This window comes from Daucus carota, chromosome 4 (genome assembly GCF_001625215.2).
Source record: "Daucus carota subsp. sativus chromosome 4, DH1 v3.0, whole genome shotgun sequence".
Taxonomy (NCBI): domain Eukaryota; kingdom Viridiplantae; phylum Streptophyta; class Magnoliopsida; order Apiales; family Apiaceae; genus Daucus; species Daucus carota.
The window spans coordinates 27,616,021-27,636,912 of record NC_030384.2 but is presented as its reverse complement, the minus strand read 5'-3'; the positions used below and the strand labels follow the sequence as shown (position 1 = coordinate 27,636,912).

General features: G+C 33.6%; 3 protein-coding genes across 3 annotated transcripts; 1 reads left to right on the top strand and 2 right to left on the bottom strand.

The window, feature by feature from the left end:
• Nucleotides 1–2,037: 2,037 nt before the first annotated feature.
• Nucleotides 2,038–11,579, bottom strand: LOC108217116 (ubinuclein-2-like). The gene is made up of 10 exons (XM_064092143.1): nucleotides 11,383–11,579; nucleotides 8,151–8,325; nucleotides 7,012–7,105; nucleotides 5,990–6,087; nucleotides 5,787–5,873; nucleotides 3,685–3,810; nucleotides 3,438–3,530; nucleotides 3,293–3,343; nucleotides 2,229–2,309; nucleotides 2,038–2,100 (listed from the first exon to the last, which is right to left on the bottom strand). The coding sequence occupies exons 1-10, from the start codon at nucleotides 11,577–11,579 to the stop codon at nucleotides 2,038–2,040; spliced, it is 1,065 nt and encodes a 354-aa protein (XP_063948213.1).
• A 2,037-nt stretch (nucleotides 11,580–13,616) lies between these two features.
• On the top strand, nucleotides 13,617–16,805 carry LOC108217114 (uncharacterized). The gene is made up of 5 exons (XM_017389963.1): nucleotides 13,617–13,740; nucleotides 13,833–13,885; nucleotides 15,096–15,659; nucleotides 15,922–16,617; nucleotides 16,701–16,805. The coding sequence occupies exons 1-5, from the start codon at nucleotides 13,617–13,619 to the stop codon at nucleotides 16,803–16,805; spliced, it is 1,542 nt and encodes a 513-aa protein (XP_017245452.1).
• Nucleotides 16,806–18,948: 2,143 nt separating this feature from the next.
• Nucleotides 18,949–20,430, bottom strand: LOC108217113 (uncharacterized). The gene is made up of 3 exons (XM_017389962.1): nucleotides 19,903–20,430; nucleotides 19,082–19,612; nucleotides 18,949–18,999 (listed from the first exon to the last, which is right to left on the bottom strand). The coding sequence occupies exons 1-3, from the start codon at nucleotides 20,428–20,430 to the stop codon at nucleotides 18,949–18,951; spliced, it is 1,110 nt and encodes a 369-aa protein (XP_017245451.1).
• Nucleotides 20,431–20,892: the final 462 nt, after the last annotated feature.

Genomic DNA, 20,892 nt, shown 5'->3' with positions numbered 1-20,892 from the left:
TGGTCGCCTGATGTAAAAATAAGTTCTGATTTTAAGATTAAAGAAACGGAATTATTAAAACCAAAGCATGATAATCAAAGCTCAGATTCATTTGGGTTGATCATCTGTTTTCAGAGTGTACAAGTGGAGTGGCTTTATTTTTCAAACTTAAGATTTCAATCTAATTTTCATATCAGAAACAAGTAAAAACATGGATAAAGGAAATCCATTTCACTTTTGTGGAAGGATACACCTTACTTTTTCATTTTTGTGGATGTGAAATCAAGAGCATTAAATTAAAGGAATGAAAAAGAGAACGGTGAAGTGGAGAGGGAATGCGCCAAGTTTTGTAACATATCTCAGGAACAGAGCCGAGATATATCTTAGGTTCCTAATTTCTCATCTGAGAAATATTATTGCTACGCATTGCACAGCCAGATTCAAAAGTTTGGGATGAATTTCACTTTTTACAAGCTAAATAATATATGGATGCAGCTATTTAATTTAGAGTAAAGTGCACTTTGTGTACTTCTACTTTACTCAACACACCATTTGTAATACTGTAGTTCATAATCAAGCATTTGCAATACCAAACTTTGTACTTGATTACACTTTGTTGTATTTTGTTAATTTGGGTTAACTCCATTAGTAATTTAAGGAGTAAAGTGCATTTTGTGTACTCGCACTTTACTCAAAAACTTCACTTGCAATACTCTAGTTGAAAATTTATAGTAAAATGCGAGTACACAAAATGCGCTTTAAGTAAAGTGCGAGTACACAAAGTGCACTTTACTCTCTAGATTATTAACGGAGTTAACCCAAATTAATGGAATGCAACAAAATGTAATGAAATACAAAAATTGATATTGCAAATGCGCGATTTTGAATTACAGTATTGCAAGTGGTGTCTTGAGTAAAGTGCGAGTACCATAAATGCGCTTTACTCTTTAATTTATGATAAGAGCACTTTGGGGATCTCTATTTTGGAGGTGAAATCACTTTCAATATTAGAGTTTAAAACAGTCAATTGGAATACCAAGTTTTGAAAATCCTCACATAATGTACGATTCCGTTCATCCAGGGTCTCGATTTTTTAATAGAGTAGACAGTCATAAAATGTTACACAGTCTTCTAGTAAATCCTGATTCATTATTTAGTGTGGGTGTTAATAATAGAAAAATTAGGATATATCATAGGATTGCATATTATCGGGGTTGTCTGCTCTATTATATAGGGCCGAGAGTAGTTAGACGAATGAAAAGACCCTAATATCCCAAAAAATGTAACAAAGTTAATTAGGATAGACGGGATTGCACATCGTGTAACAAATTTTAATGTTAGGTATTTCAATTAATTTTTTTTAAACTCCAATATTGAAACTGGTGTCACGATCGAAGTACAGGTACATAAAGTGCACAGTACCCTTAGTTATTCATAATTAGTAGCTTTTTTTGAAAAATGTGGAGATCAATTCCTTTTAGTATTTTATCGGTGGGGCTATGCCTTGATAACTATCCTTACAACAACAATTATCTGAGAACTAGAAATATTGCACGAAAATTGTAAGAATAGCTGAAGCTTACCAAAAAAGCATTATAGTCTATTCCACCGACATGTGAATGACGGTAAAAAAAGCATAATTATACTGAGACTGCTACATCTTTTGTCATTAGCATTTTCTTATATTCGCTAACAATCCGTTTTCAACACATTTTTTTAAAGGAAACCAGGTTTCACCACTTGGAATACAAGTAACAGACTTAAAAAATTTGTGGTTGAAAAAAATACATTTATTATCGGTTCTAGTAAGATATGACAAATATTACTACGATTGTCTTTTGCAGTTCTCTTTTCTTAGTATAATTTCAGCTTTATCGAGTTAAAATATTTTTCTGTTTATAATTTTATTTTTTTTTGCTTTGAGCATACATTATAGATCGGTTTTGTAGACTACTCCTCTGTCATATGACGACATATTTTCATATGTTGTCAAATGGGAAAACCAAGACAATGATGATTTTATTGATGTATAACTTGATTGAATTAACAAATGGCAGACTACGTCTTCTTTGCTGCAGGTGTCATTGGTGACAACTCCAGTTTGAACCGATGGCCAACAGCCTGTAGATCTCAGAAGATATTGTCCACAAACACTCTATGCAAAGGATGAAATCTGGAGCATAAGAGTCAATAATGACATGCAATACATAAAAAAAAAATGAACATCAAACTTCCTTGTTGTCAAGTACCATTCTACGTCCCCTAGCTCGCCAAATTGCTTCCCGTATTTGATTCGGGTCCATGGTATCTTTGGGCCACAATTCTGCTAACTGTAAAGCATAAAGGACTCAACCTTTTAGTACAGATCATGAAGATACCAATTTAAGAAATAAAGCAAGCAAATCCGCTGAGTAATATTTAGATTATATACAAAGCCAGATAAGAAATTAATGGAAAATATACCACACTTAAAAACTGAAACAACAAGATTATACGGAACTTCCAATTCGAAAAACCATTCAGAAAGTGTGACCTGCTTTAAGTCATCTTTTCAGCGATTCATTTACCAAATGAAGTCTGAGGCAGGGATAATTTGCTTGTATCCTTTAGTAAAATGGCAAATGAAAGCTGATGGATAGAAAACCAGTAAGAACCATAAACACCTAAAATTAAATTTTAATCTTTTCTATTTATATGTGATAGCGATCTACATACAGACATCCACATCAAATTACTTTCCAAAGAGTTGAATAATTTTAGAACTGATCCATCCGAAAGTAAAACTCATCAAAAGTCTTGGACCACAGAAACAGAAGTTGATAAAATTATAAAATTGAACCCTCAAAAAATTTGCACCTGGAGACATATTTTAGTTGTAATTTATAATTGACAGATAGGTCAAGGGGCCGACTACAAGCTTGGTTATAGTTGCAACTTATTTGAAGGGGTTGAGAAATTGGCAGATCAGATATTCACTTCTAACCAATTTTTTATGATTTCTTTTACTGCATTTACTCAGATCTTTATCAGCTTCTTTACATACCTATATTTTGAAGTAAACAGGATACTTTGAATCCTGATTTCATAAACATGTTAATATTTAGAGATTTCCAACACATTGTGAAATAAGGAATGTAGTCATTTTTATTCGTAAGCAAAATAAAGCATACACTATACAAGATGTCTGAAATCACAATATCTCACCAGTTCCATTATGCATGAGAATTATGCCAAAAAGGGAAAAAACTGAAGAAGATTATCAGAAGATTTATTCAAAAAAATAAATTATCAGAAGATTAATAGCGTTGTCTACCTCCACATACAGCTTTCTGATCAAAGAGGGAGCCATATCTTTATAAGAACCCTGCTACCGCAAAATAAATAATGTCATTATCATTGCTAATATCTTTTGAAGTCCCTGTGCTTGTTAATATTATATATTTTTCTAGAACTTGTACCTGACAAAATGTGTCATACACATCAAATAACTTATCCTCTAACTGATGGCCCATACCATATGTGCCTGTGCTATGTTCAGAAGTAGAAAATTCCTGCAAGTCATTAGTCATCTTCAATCAAGCTAGTTACTATTATGGGCGAAAGGTTAATTATCAGATGACTAGAATACTGTATCACACGATATATGACTGCACATGTGGATGTCTTATTAGAGTCTTCTTTGCATAATATCAACTTACAACCTACCTTGACGTTCGAAGAGGGAGCCTGATGTCTGATCATTTCGACCAAATCCTTCTTAGTCTGTTTGAAATCACTGCATTTTGTTTTTCTAGCATATACGTCCTCAAGGATCATTTCCTTCAATATTTTCTGTAAATGAAAGACAATTCGAGCAAAAAACACAGAAACAAGAGTCACTACAGAAGGATCGATTTTCACGTTTGTAAGAAAGTAGAAAATATATGCACACTAATTAAGTCACCAATTTTTTTTTCAATCCTACATCAACACATCGTTTGCCAATTCTACATGTGGTACACCTCTCTTTACAAGTGTCAATTACTTTATATACATGTTTTGTAGGTATAATAGTAAATTTGCATCGTATGTTTTATGTGGAGCCAATATTTAGAATGTTCTTCAATTTTATCTATAATAAGCCAATTAGGATATATTATGCTGATATCTATTCCCTAAATTAGTATTAATTTAATGTATTAATCCTTTACTATCGTAAGCATCAGAAAATAATATCTGAAATCAAATATTTAGAGACTGAACGGCCTAATTGGAAGACATAAAGTGCAACCATGTGCAGGACTTCCAAAGTTGATGCCTCCCACCAGAAGTTAGATTTAACAATGAAACTGAATGGATATGGTGGTTAAAATTAGTAAACGGGACCCACACCTAACCGACCGATTTAGGGCGGTCGCTGACGGCGGTCGCAAATGACCCCATCTTTTCTGACTGACGTCGGTTTGGTCGGTAAGTCGGTCAGAAATGTGCAACCACCGTGATCGGTCGGTTTTGTCCGCTTTTCTTGTAGTGTAAGTATCCTCATCACAAATTTTATTTTTCCCTTCCAAAGTTTGTTATTTTTTTTATCTAAAGACATGATAAATATTTAGTGTAGTATGTAGGAGGAAGAGGTAACACAACAAATTCAACAACGCCCCTACCTCTACAAAAATCTGTTGAAACATAGCCACCACGAACAGCAATGCTTGTATTAAGCCTGTGACAATCAATTATATCTCTATCTAATCTTTTTCTTTCCTCACCCACCCATTTTTTCTAAGGATCATAAGACCAACTCATGGTCTATTTATATTATATACGAACATTTATGATTTTTATAATAAATATAAATTAAATTCAAGTTGTTATGTCAGTGAATTCAATATTAATATCCTCATTTAAACAAATTTTTATTCAGGATTTTGTTGAGAATAAAAATTAGATTCCATTCGGTTTAATAAAGCTAGAAATTTACACTCCTCGGGTCACCCTCCCCACTAATTTTTTTCCTCCTCAACATTTTATACAGGTGCTACAATGAGATTCGAAAGTCTTAATGATTAAATGTAAAAAATTTCTTCATTCCCTATCCCATTACTTATTGCATCCATTATTTTCACTCATTACAATATTTTATTCCATTCTCCCAACACAAAATTGTTATTTAGACGGAAGCTTGTTTCGAGTCCTAATTAATATTTTGGCATACCAAAAATGGTTACTATGAATCCTCGGCAACTCACTTTTTACTACTAGCTTATGGGCTTGTCAAGGCACCATTTAAATAATTTTTTTTCAATTAAATTATTTAAATTTTAAAAATTAAAATGAATAATTACGTTGGTGATGTGGCTTCATTCTCAGTCGAGTATGCGTTTTTCATAACAGGGTTATCACAACATCTTTCGTATTTATGACAATCTTGTGAAAGACAAAAGTTGAATCTAGTTTTGTATTAAAATATATTTGCCTAATAATATCAAAAGGAGCTCTTTATTTGTTTATATTTTAAAACGTAATAGATATTTATAGAGTTGTTTCATAAATTAAAGTTGAGCTTAAAAATTAAAACAGATAGTTACAAAATTATGCTCCTTGCCAATATGAAAAGTCTATTCATTAAAGTATAATAATAATTATTAAATAAAAGATATTATATTATCATAACTAAAATTTTAGGATTTTTTTGTTTGGTACCTTGACATTTGACTTATTAACAAAATATATAAATATCTTATCTGCATTCGTGCACATCTAAAAAGTATCTAAAGAAAAAGACCAAAAGGTCAAAAAGGTCAAAAGATTATTTACTGAACAATGAGTACCTTCAAAGTTTTGCGCTTGATGTAATTCCCAAGAATGCCCATAAGACGATTTATCAATTCTTCAGATATTTCCCCCTCAATTAGTTGCTACAATTTCCCCAACGGATATGGCACAAGAAGTTGCAAAAAATTATCTACTTTGAGATAAGTAACATGAAATAAACCGTTGAATACTCAAGCATACTCAAAATAAATTTCCATACCGTTGACCTAGCAACTTCTGCAAGATTCTGTTTGAGCTCAGGAGACAATTGTTTTTCTATAGCATCTGGCCCTTGCACATGTGTAAGTGGTGCCTTTGCTGTAGATGAAACATAACTATCCCTTTAGCCTATATATATATAAGAGTGATTGGCACTTTGCACCCCAGAAGTTTTTCCAGTGCCATCAACAAGTGCCGCAGCAAGGGTTGATGGAAATAAAAATGTAGTGAAAGCTATTGATGACGTTTACGCGTGAGTTTTATTATTTATTTGATATAAGTAGATACCACTGTCTATTGATTGAATGGAAAATAACATATATATTAAGAAAAACTGTAGGTTAATTACAAACAATTTGTCTTTCCTTCGATTCTTTTATTTCTTGTTCCACTCTGTTTAAATGATCCTTTCATTCACACATTCTACTATTTGGTTCAGATGCATGCTGGAAGAAGAGTATGAGTTAGATTCAGAAAGAGAGAGTAGGCCAAAGATCTCCTGTGTATGTGGTGTCTCATCACCATATGATAATAGGACTGATGACATGGTTGAGGTACTTACTTGCAAAATTACCTATCCAGGTGTTAGTATCACGGCTGCTGTGTTGCAATTTCTTTGACCGGACAAATGGTATAATAGTAGTAATTCTAAATGATTAATACACAATTCAAGTACAGGAAGTGCTGCATAAACATAAAGCAGTAAGGTGATCTTTTTTCAGGTGCTTTGTTTCAGAATATTCATGAAAAAAAATTAAACTTATGGGGTGCAAAGTGTAAACCCCACATCTGTTAACTTTAACAGTCAACTTGACGGAAGATGGTCAAAGGGTGCATATCGAAGCGCTTTCTAACATTTGGTTGTGTGTTGAAGAAAAAAATTGTTTGAGACCAAATCAAAAAAGCGCCTAAACTTCTTGGGTGCAAAGTGTCAATCACTATATATATAAAAGTAACAAAAATACTCCAAGTGTATACTCCAAGTGTAAACAACTAGTTAAGAAAGAAAAGAGGGAAACTCACAAAGTTTAACCAAGTTCTCTAGCTGCAAGATTGACCTGTCAAGACCATCATCACCTGATTTAGGTGCTTCTGTCAAGTGCTCTGATGTTGTTCTCTGCCGAATTTATAGGAAATATCATTGATGACATAAACTGATCAAAGCAAATAATTTTCCATGGAAGAACAAGTCCACTTAAAGCTTGCCGCATAAATATTTGTGAACCATCAAAGCAGAGAAAAACAGTAATGAGAGACCCTAAATTTATAGAAGTTAAGCTAAAGTTGATTTAAGAATTATATTAATATCAATACAACGAAAATCTAATTCACAATCGAATGAAAACTCTTCGGCTACTTAATACAATATTGAATGGCAATATCGATTTGGGTATTTACTCGTTAAATTTGGAAAAGTGATAGTTGACAATTGTGCAAGTTCACTTCTATATCTTAAATCGATTTCCATAAATTAAGAATCTTCATAATTAACAAAGATAAATTGAAATTTGATTTTTTAATTGTTCACATACATATCCAATTCGTAGCGGCTTTATAGGAAAGGTTAACATTATCGTATCTGGTATGACAAGATTACAATGTGTAAGTACAAACCTTTTTGTCTTCCGCCATTAACTATCTGCACGTATTAATTATTTGTAAACTTCAATATTATTATAAAGAAACGCTTCTATGTATACAAAAATTCTCTCCTCTTTACAATGTATATATTTAATAATTCTTTCTAAGATTGATGGTTAGAACTTGGTCTTAAATAGCTCTTTCTAAGTTTGATAAACTAAATTTGGCTTCATTTTTTAGTGTAATTAGTTGACAATTTATCAATTTTATACCAAGTGTTCTAATAAAATATTTGAATTTGTGTTCTTGATGCAGCCAATACAAAGATAAAAAGTATTACAACAATAATTTTATTACTAAAGTTGCACAACTCCTAGATAGTTTCAAGATTGGTCTATAAATGTCTACCGTTCAGAATAAATGTGTACAAGATTAATAGAACATGAAATATTTAGAAACGAAATGGCTATTCAGATCACCTAGATCTTATGTAAGGCTGACATATTTGAATAGATTATTGATACACACTTGACAAAACATTAATATTTAATATACGTATTAAATTAGGAATTCCATAATACCTCTAGTCTTTGCTCAACTTGTTTGCTCATTGAACGTTCATGCTGTGTTGACTTATCATCATGAAATTTCAAAATTGCAGAACTTGAAATCTTCTTTCCCTTATCTTTAGATTTGTTTTCCAACTGAACAGGGTCTTTTAGATTTGATGATTCAGAATGTTGGTTTTTTCCAATACTGTAGAAGAGAAATAGGGTTTACAAATAGTATAACTATCAGCTTCGCTAATATAATTAAATCACCGTGGTAGACACAAGAAATTAACATCATCAATGAATCAAGAAAAATGATGTAGACAAAGCAACAATTCAAAGTGAGCTAGAGAGAAATTGTAACAGGAAACATGTAAATGGATTCACCATGGTTAGGTGACAAGAGTCTAGCTAAAAAAACATCTGTAAAAATCAAGGAAGGTAATGGAACTATCTAGCTATAGATGGGATAGTTAAAACAGAACAAACAGTGACTTTAAGCAATCTAGATGAAGAACAGAAATCTCTTACATATTACATTATCACTGTTTTCGCAAGCTATTTTGTTAATAAATGTTTTACAGAGCACTGGAAAAGTATTGACGGGCCAATTCAACTATTTCAACTCATTGTATTCATCATTTCACATATACCCAACTGAATTCATATGCCAAAAATGTGGGATATACTAAATAACCAGAAGGACCCAGTAACAAGGGAAATTAATTTTACTGTTGTTTAAGCATATGAAGTACTCGTGACACATAAAATCATCAAACCATGTTGCAGCTTAACTTTACATATTTCATAGCAACAAACACTTAAATACATTTCTTGATACTGCTAACTAATAGAGGTAAAGATCTCACTTTAGGGCCACTGTATCCCGGACCGGGAGTGCACCACTTCTTTTCTGTTTTGGTAATGCACCACTTCGTTTGTTTTTTGGTACTATTGCAAAGATGTACTTTTCCTGCATATAATTAAATAATAAATCAGCCTGATGATACCACTACAAAATAGGTTTGGAAAATGTTCAGTTAAGAAATTGAAGAAATTAATCGCGTGAGTTTCTATTTCCAATCTCACCACAAATTTAATTTACTTCATAGCACACATATAACAAGTTATCCTAATCAAAATAATTACTCACTTCACAAATCGATTGCTTGTTAAAAGACGCAATAACAAGCTACAGCTACGTGGCTTTACTAAGGAACCTTTGGAAGGTAGGTGGGAATGATAATCAAGAATAACAATCAGGGGTAAGCATATGGAGCATATAGTTATCCAAGATTGTGGAAAGAATGATTTACAAACCAAGTAAGAATGAGGTTCGAGTTTCATACAACAAAATTGCTAATCCAACCACCTACACATAGGTTTGAGATCTTGATTCCCTTTAACCAGACTCTTTAACTATGAATTAAATTCCCCATAAGTCATTTTAATTAACCTTAGACAACAATAAACTAGCCGCCTTGCTCGTCGACCTATCCCAAGAGCTCATAGAATAGCTCTAATATCATTGATTGGACTACCTAAGATGGCATTGATTCAATATATATTATTCAAATATTTAATGCTTTGGACTAAGTCCGGGCATATATATTTATTTTTGATCACCACTCAAAATCCCAGAATTAGTGAAGTTAATTGTTTACTAATTAATTTGGATTTTGTCACTCCAACAAGATGAGTAATAACTAGACATATGTTATTCTTTTCCCTCTAGTCTTTGAAATTTGTCTTCGATTTTCATATCCCGGCTTGGGGTGGGTGCACTCAATTATTGTGGCCAATGAACATAGCCCGTCAAGAACAAAACGTGAGCTCGGATTGTTTAAGTAAGTTCTGCTCCATTCTTCTACAAAAAGAACATGATCTTGAACGAACCAAAAAAACCTTTTTTGTTAATTTTACTGGTATGGGCAAAGCTTGACCCATTATTATTGTTAAAACTTGACATAAAAGAAAAATTACGGATAAGAAAAGAACATGTTCACTTTACATGTTAGGCATGAGTTTCTGATTACAATATTATGACAATAATTAGATATATACTAGCATCTGATTTTGATATAATTTGCAAGACAAAAAATTATACGAGTAAAAAACACATATAAATTGTTGGTTGACGACTCTATTCGAACTCGGCTCAAATTTAACTCCCTAGGCTTGACTTCATCTCGAGTCTAATTACTCATTAACAAACTTGTTTATTTTCGAACCAAACTTGAATATCATTTTTCACTTTTCATTTGGTTAAAAAACTCAGTCACCTAGACCCGTTTCACCAATGTAAATAAAATACATATCCGATGTTGTTTGTGGTGATCTTCATTTAGTCTTTACAAGAATGTCATTTATATGTATCTTATTAATTACGCACTAGTGTTTGATTAATAAATCTCTGCTCAAACAAATTTTGATCTATTGTGTTATAATAACTCGGCGGACCAAACCATCACCTAAGTTGGTTATAAAATAATTATATAGAAAACTATCATAAATAGAGTATTTTTAGTGTCTAATTAAGGAAGGAACTTAAAGGCGAAATTATAAGAAAAATGTAGGTGATAAAGTATTTTTTAGGATAATTGGCGAAGATGATGGGATAAATCCAATAGAGAAAAACAAAATCAAAGTAATTTAAACCACCCCGACATACATACACATTCAAATAGGCTAGAGAACAATTCTCAAAATTATATAGGTTTTATGAAATATTTAAATTTACATAACAAAGATTAGTTAGCAATCAATCACACGCAAAGCATATATATATATATATATATATATATATATATATATATATACATATTAGAAACATGAAAACATACCTTGTTTGATCAACTCACTTGAATTATACTCTACCGTGATAAATGCATATAGAATTTAGGTTTATATAAAACATATAGGATGTCTTTCAAAAAAGTAACTAATCTTTTATACAAATGATGTTGTAGACTCAATTTTTTACGGAAAATCATCCACCTTCATTGTTAATCTTCTAATGACATTTTACTGGGCAAAATACTAATTGGATAATAGACTCAATAGGCAATTAAAACAAACAAGCACGAACAATATATACAAGTGTTCCAACCTTGAAATCACTTGATTATAAACAAGCAAGATCAATGAAAATAATGTGACCTTACTTATTACATATGACAATAATTTCTAACAAAATTCAACTTAATAAAACCACCAATACAACATAGAACACATTCGAAGAAGTAACAAATAAAAATCAAACTTGCTAGTGTTTAAACTCACTGCCTCGTTTTCTTCTTCTAAAGAATCATCGGACACCACTTCACCAGCCTCACGCCTTAGTTTCTTTAATGACACGATATTTGTGTGGCCGGGTGTCAATTCCACAGAAAACCTCTCCCTCTGATTCACACCACCAGCACTGACACTATCATTATTTGTGATTCCGGCTGAATCCATGACCAAGCAATTGAATAAAATTTGGCAACTGAATGGGAGTAAAGATGCCGACTACAAAAGAGCAAGATTGTCAAGTAAATTGTGGGGAAGAGAGAGACGTGTGTGCATATAGATATGAGGAGAGTTACAGATGGAAACGTCGAGATTAAATGAGGGAGTTGTCTTCTTCCTGCAAATTTCAAAGCTATTTAGCTGGATCTTTGGCTTTTTATGAGGATGCTGGTGTGTTTACGCAGCTGCTACCAACTTTTTTCTTTTTGTACAAAATCTTGCTAGGGACTCTTATACGTTTTTGTGAGAAACGGTTTGCATATTTGTACTTTTTTGAAAAGTAACTTGAAGTCATCTATTACTTTTTTTTTGTTTACCTTAGATAGTATATATAATAATATGTAGAAAAGATACTACTAGAATTTAATTTAGTTTTAGGCACTGTACAAGCCACACGACTTATAGAGCTTAGCAATACAAAAATTTAATGGAAGCTTTTGAAAGTCACGAGAAATATTCTCCAAGAGTGTTGGCTAAAATGATTTGTAAATATAGAATATATGTGTAAGACTTTGTGCTCAGATGACACTGACTAATTTATAAATGGTTGGCTAAATCTAACATATTTTTGTTTCAAGTTGTTTTATTTTATTTTTAATAATATTTTAAGTTGTTTTAAATAGTATATATTATCTTAATTGGATATGAGATGCTGTGGAATCTTGCAACAAAAGAAGATCACATTAATTTTATTGTTTTAAGTTGTTTTAAATAATATATATTATTATAATATGATATGAGATATGTAATTAAACAACAGTTTTAGTAAAACTTGTCGAAAGAAGATCACATTCCATTTTTTCCAGCAACATATTTCCCATAACAAGAACAAACCAAAAATCTAAGAAAATTTGGGGCATAATTGCTTTTCTGATGGATAAGAAAAAAAAGTGTATATATATAGGCAGTTCTTCAAATACAAAACAGTATATAGGCAGTTCTTCAAATACAAAACAGTAAAATAAAACTTAAAAATACAACTTAATAGAAACTATACCTAAACGACATCATCCAAGGTAAATCACCAACCTCTATATGTCATCAGCCATCTAGGTCCACCCTCACCCACATTCAATCCACCTCGAGTCCCCTAGAACTTGGCCAACGCTCTGCATAGGCCTTGGATAGACTCTACACAACCTTTTTGAGCCAAAACTTGGCCCTATCATGGTCCATAACATACATGATACTATATTTTAAAATATAACGGATAAGCAAAATAAATATTTTAATGACTTTTAAAGTTAAAATATATTAATGATTTTTTATTAGTTAAATTGATTATATTTTCTAAAATGATAAATAAATTTTTTTAATTATTAATCAAAAATTGGTCAAGATTTTTTGAAAACCAAAAGGTGTGGGCGGGGAAGTATCATGTTAAATGATAAATCAATTTATGAAGTAGAATTTTGCAAGTAATTAAAAATAAGTGATAACCACAATGGAGAAGAAAATTAAAAATCGATGATGAAAAGTGGGCAAACAAGGAACATAGAGTGCAAAACTAACAAATGGAGGTGTAACACGATGGAGAAGAAGATCAAAAATCGGTGATCAACGAAGTGGGTAAACAAGGAACATAAAGTGCATAACTAACGCAGAGTATGGAGATAGATAAAAAATAATTTAACTACCGTATTTTATACAGTATATCGAATATTCAACCAATAAAAATAATTTAAAAAGTACTAAAATAAATTTAATAAGAACGGTCAGATCATAAACAATGAATCGCTAAGATGTTGGTCTCCAAGACTGCAAATAAATGTGGTCTACAAGGAACTTTTCTCTAAATAGAATTGATAAATGCAATGTTTGTTATGTCTCCGCGCTAATTATAAGCCAAAGAGATTAATAGAAGTTCAAAGGGTCATTTATAATGAAACATGTGTATTAAACACTGGAATGCCAAACATGTGTGACCTTTGAAAAGGATGTACTGTTTCTTCTTCTTATTTTCATATATTACGTGAACCTGTGAAAATGCCTGATACATTTTTGGCGAAGTCACCTGTCAGGATGAATGACAGATCCAAGGGAAAGATGCTTAAGAGAAAAACCAAAAACAAAAAGCAAACCAACCGGTGCAATAGTGTGATTAAGAGAGGTATGAGATCTTCTTTTCATTTTTGTTTTTGTATACTTCAGTTGCTTTGATGTTGTTTAATATCTGACTAATGTTTGCTTCGATTTCATCAGGTGAATCTTTGAAAATGCCTAGGTTGGAAAGTACGCGGAGGCCTGTTGAACTTGTCAGTAATCTATTCTTCCTTTTTCATATTGTGGTATTACCTAAAATGCAGCCGTGCAAGAGATATTGCTAAGTTATACCTAATTGTGTGCCATGAAGTTAAAATTTAAATATACTTAAATATATATTGTTGATGGAAACTTATAAATGTTTACATGCTATGAAATATGTTTATAGTTTGACTTTATATCATTAATTTCTCACAATTGTGTAATAATTATTTATGCAGCAGTGCAAGAGATATTGCTAAGTTATACCCAATTGTGTGCCATAACGTTAAAACTGAAATACTTAATTATATATCGTTGATGGAAATTTATAAATGTTTACATGCTATGAAATATGTTTATAGTTTGACTCTAGCAATTCTCACAATTGTGTAATAATCATTTATTAAAATGATCTTACAACAGTACCTCTGTATAAAGTTGAGGCTAGGGTTGCTCATGGGTCGGCGAACCCGCATAAACCGACCCAACCCAACCCTTAATTAGGCCGTCCAAACCGAACCATCCAAACCCATGGGTTAGTTGGGTTAATTTTCAATTGACCCGTTTATATTGGGTTGGGTCAGAGTTTACCTATTTAAAACCCTAACCCAACCCAACCCGATCTAAGTATTATAAAAGAGTAAATTAATATATAGTAGTAGTATTAAGTCTTGCATCTAATTGGTTGTTAAACTCCAATCTAGCTAGGAAGTTAATAAGGTGTGTTATTAGATGTGATAAGCAATCCATATAAATAATATGGTCACTCTTTTAGTATAGCACATTCAGATATACCTTTCATATTGAGGATCTTTATGTTTTGATATTTGATTAACAGACTACTAATACCGGTTATTAGCAGCACTTCTTTCTTTTAACTTGCAGTATGGACTTTCTCTTTTCTTTAACTTGTAGGACTTTATTTCACCTAGAGTCAATGTTAGCTACTTAACTTGTGAAAATATAATTGTTATGAAAACTTTTTTGCTTGCTCAACCCATTCAACCCAAACCAACCCGACCCAACCCATCGCATAAGTAGTAGGGTTGGGTTGTAAGAATTTTTTTGATATTAATGGGTTATTTTTTTGTGACCCGAACTAAATGGGTTGGGTTACCTAAATGGTTAAAACCAACCCAACCCAGCCCATGTGCAGCCCTAGTTGAGGCCTTCAAATAATTACTTATCAATGCATGTAAATAATGTAAATCTTATTTTCAGAACAACATCAAGCATGAATCACAAGCAAACCACAGTGATATTTTGGATGCAATGAAACAAGTCAAGTTCCAGCTAAAATTATTTGTAGAGAAAGAGAGAAACAGGGTAGTGTTTGCCGAAGCAGGAAGTGATTTCATTGACACTTTCTTCAGTTTCCTTACACTACCGATGGGGACTATCGTTAGAATCTTAAACAATAATCTAGAGTCAGAGTCAAGAGTGATTGGGAGCTTTAGTACATTATACACTAGTGTCAAAAATTTGGACTCCGGGCTTTTATGGTCTGATGAATGCAAGCAGATGCTCCTCAGTCCAAGGAACTCAGCAGAAGCAGACTGTCTACAACTGAAACTGAACTTAGATGATAGTGCTCCTGGTACCTATTTCATATGCGAAGATTGGGGTTGTAGCCGAAATAGTTCTGCATTTTTAAGCACTTACTGTACTACGAGATGTAGCTGTGGCAAGCTAATGAATAGAGGCATAACTGTGTCTGTCACTCCAAATGTCAAGAATGTCCAACATAAGGGTGGAGTTTTTGCTAGGGAGATCGAATCCTATATAGTAAGTGATGATCTGTATGTATTTCCTAAACAACTGACTGTATCCGTTGAGCTACTTAAGAAGTGCAGGGTCAAAGATTTAAACACAGTTGAAGAAAGAACTTTATGGCTTTAAAGAGGTATGTAAATCATTCGGCAAAAAAGAAAGGAGGGAAGTAAATAACTTTCTTGCTTTTGATTAAACTTATTTTAAATATCTTAATTTTATTAACTGGGCTTGTTGAGTTCAGATGCTGAATGTGCTCAAATGTTCATTAAAATAGGAATCTCCCCTGACTGAAGCGTTTTTGTGTGATGGCGCTGATCGTGTGGCCATAATTCAATCAAAAGTAGGCTCCTTAGCTGACACTCAGACTTGCAGAGATAGGGAGACAACAGAAGATGCAATGACTATAAAACTTATAGTTCAAAAGTCAAGTAACAAAGTGCTGTTTGCTCTAGCAGAGAAAAACTTTGAGGAATTTCTCTTTAGCTTCCTCACTATTCCATTAGGAGGCATCACACGTCTATTGAGCGGGAATATTTCTGTAGGCAGTGTATCAAATCTGTACCAAAGTGTTTCAAGTCTAAACAGTAAATGCAACATAAAATCACAGGAAGTGAAAATGCTCCTGAATTTTCAACTAGCCCCACTGCATTTCTGCAAAAACCAGATATTTTGTTTGAATGAAGCAAAAGCTCCTCTATATTATTGCCTCAGTGACAAGAGGTATGCAGAGTCCATTGGCTGCTTAGTGGAGTACAGAGTTGATTGTAATTATGAGCTAAAGTGCACCCCTCTGACACTGAAAAACCCAAAGTTTGAAGAAGAATACGCCAGGAGCAATGAAATGTTTATGGTAACCGATGATTTGGTTGTATCGCCATTTTCAGCCATCGCTAGTATATCGATTATGCAACAACTGAAAATTTATCCATCTGATGTGGAGGAACAAGTGGTCAGAATTGGCATGGAAGAGGTAATTGGCTATACCTTTCTTGTTCCTGATTTGATGAAGTATAATTATCTCTTAACAAATCCAATGCTCACATACTGGTCCAGGCATTGAAGATATTGAAGGCATCGTTCGAGTCCACAGCAGCTTTAACCAATGCATTTTCAAGTGACCTGCTGTTGAAAAAGCAGCTGACGAAAGAAGAGCACTGATCTTATTCGTCATGGCTTATATTGTAGCAATGTAGCTCTGAAGTTAATTAAGTCAAGATTCTAAGCTACAAATCCAGCTTGATTAAAAGAAACGATAGCTAAACATAGTGGTCATATTACCCTATTTTCAATGTTTTCAGGATACCGTAGTTCTGTTCTGCAATGAAATTGGAATTCAGGAACCTCAAACTTAAAAAGGAGATGTTCATTTTTTTTTTACAAAGTTCATAGGAAAACCGATTCCGAACCATGTTCAGATATCGCACATGTGACAAATAATTCTCCTACAAAGAAATAAAACTTTTGCTCGTGCAGAACTCTTGAAAACACCCTGCAATGCCGAGCTCGCTGCCCTCGCAAAATTCTCTCCGTCAATTTAGACTAACACCGTTATCTTTTTTAAGGGTTTTTTCGTCAATTCCTAGTTCCAACAGCTACATTCAGTTGAAGAACCCATTTCTGTGCAGAGAAGCTTAGCTGGGTTTTAAACCATGATCGGTCAAAATGGGAGAATCTGAAGAAAATTTAACACAATTTTTTAACTTGCATTCTCATCGCTTGAGTTTGTACATTGCTACTTTTTGAATGATTAGCTTGCCTATTTATTATCCACTTCTCTGCATCTTTCCACTTAGAAGAATTTTGGCATCTCCTCCCCCAATCTCTCTTATTTCTCCATCTCTTCCCCCAATCTCTCTTATTTCTCCATCTAAACAACCACCTGCAATGCCGAGCTCGCTGCCCTCGCCGACGTGACACCCCGCCAACACCCATCAGCCTTATTCATTAATTCAGAGCCACACAGATATACATACCTATATTTGGGGTTTCTTAATTTGTAATTAGGGTTAACACCTATCTAGGGCTTTTGTTCCTGGTGGAGTAATAATCAAATTGAACGCATAAATAAGTTGCTTAAACAGTAGGGAATAGAATGATAGTATAAATTAGGTGTTAGAAGGCGGCAGCGAGCCGGACCATCGCGACTGCGGTGGCCGAGAGCGAGGTCAGGAGAGAGGGACAGATGGAGTTGACGGAGAGACTGAAGAGGGGGTGTTGAAGACCCACCGTGGACGATGGTGGCGGCCGAGAACAAGGAGCGAGGAGAAAGTGGAAGGGGGAGTGGACCGGAAATGACGAGAGGAGGCAGCATGAAAAGAGAGAGACATTGATTAAGCAGCAGTGGTTGACTGGTTGCTGAGGTTAAATTACAAAATAACCCTCAGCTTTATTAACGACGTTACATTGATTTAACGGAAATACACAATTTGTGACAGGGTTTTAACTACGATATTGCATGTGCTGTTTTTCAAAATTCAGTATTGCAAGTGGTGTCCTGCTTAAAGTGTAGGTACACAAAGTGCACTTTACTCAAGATTTAAAGGCTTGTGTTTTATGACAACAATTCTGCAATTCAGCTAGCACAGAATCCCATACTTCATGAGTGCAGCAAACAAATTGAGTTTGACTGTCACTTCATTCGTGATGCAGTGTGCACTAGTTTTGTTCAACCATCATATATCTATAATCTTGTTCAACCAACAGATCTTCCTCGACTTCAATACTTACCTGGCAAATTGGGAGTGTTGAACTTGTCCTTTCTTTCCAATTTGAAGGGGTATTGGAACTAAGTCCACTGCTATGAATTATGATAGAGGAATGTAAATAATAGAAGGGTATGTTAGTCAATATACTTGGATAATTCTGTTAAGTTAGTTAAAGTTCTTATGTATAATTATAGAGCTATGATGTATACTGAAGGTAGAGATTACATACAATATCTTCACTCTTTCGAAATTCTAGATTTTAAGCTTCAAAAATGGACAATGTCAATTGATAAATACAATTTTGGAAAACTACATAATTCAAGTAACGGGCATATAAAAAAATTAAAAAGCTGCGCAAAATAAATTAATTTAAGCACATCTGAAAAGATTTTGATTACTTCAGATTACAAATTTTAACCAGTAGCTTTCAGAATTTCAATTAATTGCAGGTTACATGTGGACTAAGAGAGAACTTGTCTGGTCTCATTGCGCATTCCTCATTTCTCTACTTTTGGCTTCTTAAATGATCTCTTAGACTTTGAGTCGGCTCCTGAAGTCTCCTGCTTCAGAGTTTTCAGTATAAAGAACTTGAGGCCCTAGCTTAAAACTGATGTAGATGTCAGAGATGCCCTCAGCAATTGTAAAGCCTACACCAAAATGAAGAATATGTTATACAGTTGTCAACTTAAAACTACATATGTTGTACAGTCGCGATATATTTTTCAATACCTCTTTCATGCCAATGTTGATCACCTGTTCTTCAATATCTTTCGGAGGCACTTTCAGACTGTCGAGATATTTAAAACAAGACATTGATGATAATGGAGAAACAAACAAGTCATCTGTCACCATGAACTTCGCTGGCCCTCTCACATATCCTTCATGCTTGGGACTGACATCTGTCCATTCTTTACTCGAATAACAAGATTTGGAATTAGACAGATAGTAACGGTCTACAAAACCGAATCTTCTGTTCAGAATCATGTTTGTATCTGGTTCTTTGTCAAGAGGGAATATATGACTTGAACCAAGATAATACATAACTAATTTAGGATTAAGCAGCATATCTTTCACTTGCTGAGATCTTAGATATTCATGAACATTTAATACACTCTGATGCATGTTTTCAATACTCAGTGTTGACTCTTGATTTTTAGTCAGCAGACTGAGGACTTTTCCTAAAGGAATGGTGAGGCAGCTGAACAGGAAGTCTATAAAGTCAGAAGAACAATGAGCCAGCAAAATCCTGTTAGTCGACTTCTGCACATATATCTTAATTTACATCTTTATAGAACTGTCAGTAGACTCTGTAGGAATAGGAGACTGGATAAGTGGAACTTGAGAATTCATCAATTTGTGCCAAAATATATATCTGACAATGGAGTCTTTGAAGAGAATGAGCGCTCAAGCAGATGATTAAACTGTTAATAACAAATTGAGGAATATTAAAAAATCAAAATGATAACCAGAAATTGTGAGAAAGAAATAAAACATTTAGATAGCTGTTAAATATGCAGAAACGATCATAAGCAATATATATTTTATCATACCTCATAGGAGCCAAGTTTGAAATCCTTCTCTTCAAGAGCTGCAAAATTTTCAATTCCGCTACTTTCTAGTATTCCAAGTGTTGAAGTAGGATTGTTAGGAATCACATGTAGATCATCGCTAATAACAAAAGATGAGGTTTTGGTAACAAAAACACCTTCGTTTCCCAGGCTTGTGCCATCAATATATTCTGTTGCCTTGTTTAGTAAAGTTTTCCAAGTTTTGCAATATACAGTACTGTCGGTGCTGAAGTAAGCAGCTCGGTCTCTGTTAAAAGATTTTTCAAAGCATTCGTAACTACAAATGAAGTACTTAATGGGCTCTGTATCATCAATATTAATCTTCAGTTTTTGACAATGCTGTTCTGCTGAACTCCATGTATTGAGTAACAGATTTTTGCATCTCTCTCCCTTGAAGTACATTGAGTTCAACTTCACAACACTTTCATATAGATTGTTATAGCCCCCAATATTCCCAGGTTTGTGTGAAGGATCAGAACATTTAGCCGAAAGTCTGGCTGTGGTGCCCATTGGCAACATGAGTGATGTAGAACAAGAGGCTCAGAATTTTGAAGAGAAGCTTGACATGAAAAGGCCTGCAAAGAAGAAGGGAGGAAAACAGCATGAGCATGCTAAAGGGCTGCATGATCATGCCAAAGCAGGAAAAAGCTCCAGAGGCTAGAGAGGACAACAACATGATCGCGCTGACTGGCTGCATGATCATGCCACTTATATTTTATATTTTATTTTAAGTAGAATTTGTTTTTTATTATAATGTTTTAGGGTTTTATATTCCTATATAAACAATATTGTAAGCAAACAGTCGGCAGCTTATGATTGAATAAACAAAACCCTTGAGAGTTTTCTCATCTTTTCTGGTGGATTCCAGATTTAACTTTCAAATTCGCGTTGGCGGATTTGTGTGTGTGTGCATAAGGATTAACGTTTGTTGATCCGAGTGTTCCGTTCTGCGTCAAGTGGCATCAGAGCCAG

Excerpts from the sequence above, each read along its gene's own strand:
- LOC108217113 (XM_017389962.1), bottom strand. The coding sequence starts at position 20,430 with ATGGGCACCACAGCCAGACTTTCGGCTAAATGTTCTGATCCTTCACAC. Across the intron at positions 19,613-19,902 it reads TCAAACTTGGCTCCTATGAG|AAGTCGACTAACAGGATTTT; the intron begins GTATGATAAAAT and ends ATATATGTGCAG. Across the intron at positions 19,000-19,081 it reads TCAACATTGGCATGAAAGAG|GCTTTACAATTGCTGAGGGC; the intron begins GTATTGAAAAAT and ends ATTTTGGTGTAG.
- LOC108217116 (XM_064092143.1), bottom strand. The coding sequence starts at position 11,579 with ATGGATTCAGCCGGAATCACAAATAATGATAGTGTCAGTGCTGGTGGT. Across the intron at positions 5,874-5,989 it reads CAGAAGTTGCTAGGTCAACG|CAACTAATTGAGGGGGAAAT; the intron begins GTATGGAAATTT and ends GGGAAATTGTAG. Across the intron at positions 3,531-3,684 it reads CTCCCTCTTCGAACGTCAAG|GAATTTTCTACTTCTGAACA; the intron begins GTAGGTTGTAAG and ends AATGACTTGCAG.
- LOC108217114 (XM_017389963.1), top strand. The coding sequence starts at position 13,617 with ATGCCTGATACATTTTTGGCGAAGTCACCTGTCAGGATGAATGACAGA. Across the intron at positions 13,741-13,832 it reads CAATAGTGTGATTAAGAGAG|GTGAATCTTTGAAAATGCCT; the intron begins GTATGAGATCTT and ends CGATTTCATCAG. Across the intron at positions 15,660-15,921 it reads GGGAGATCGAATCCTATATA|GAATCTCCCCTGACTGAAGC; the intron begins GTAAGTGATGAT and ends TCATTAAAATAG.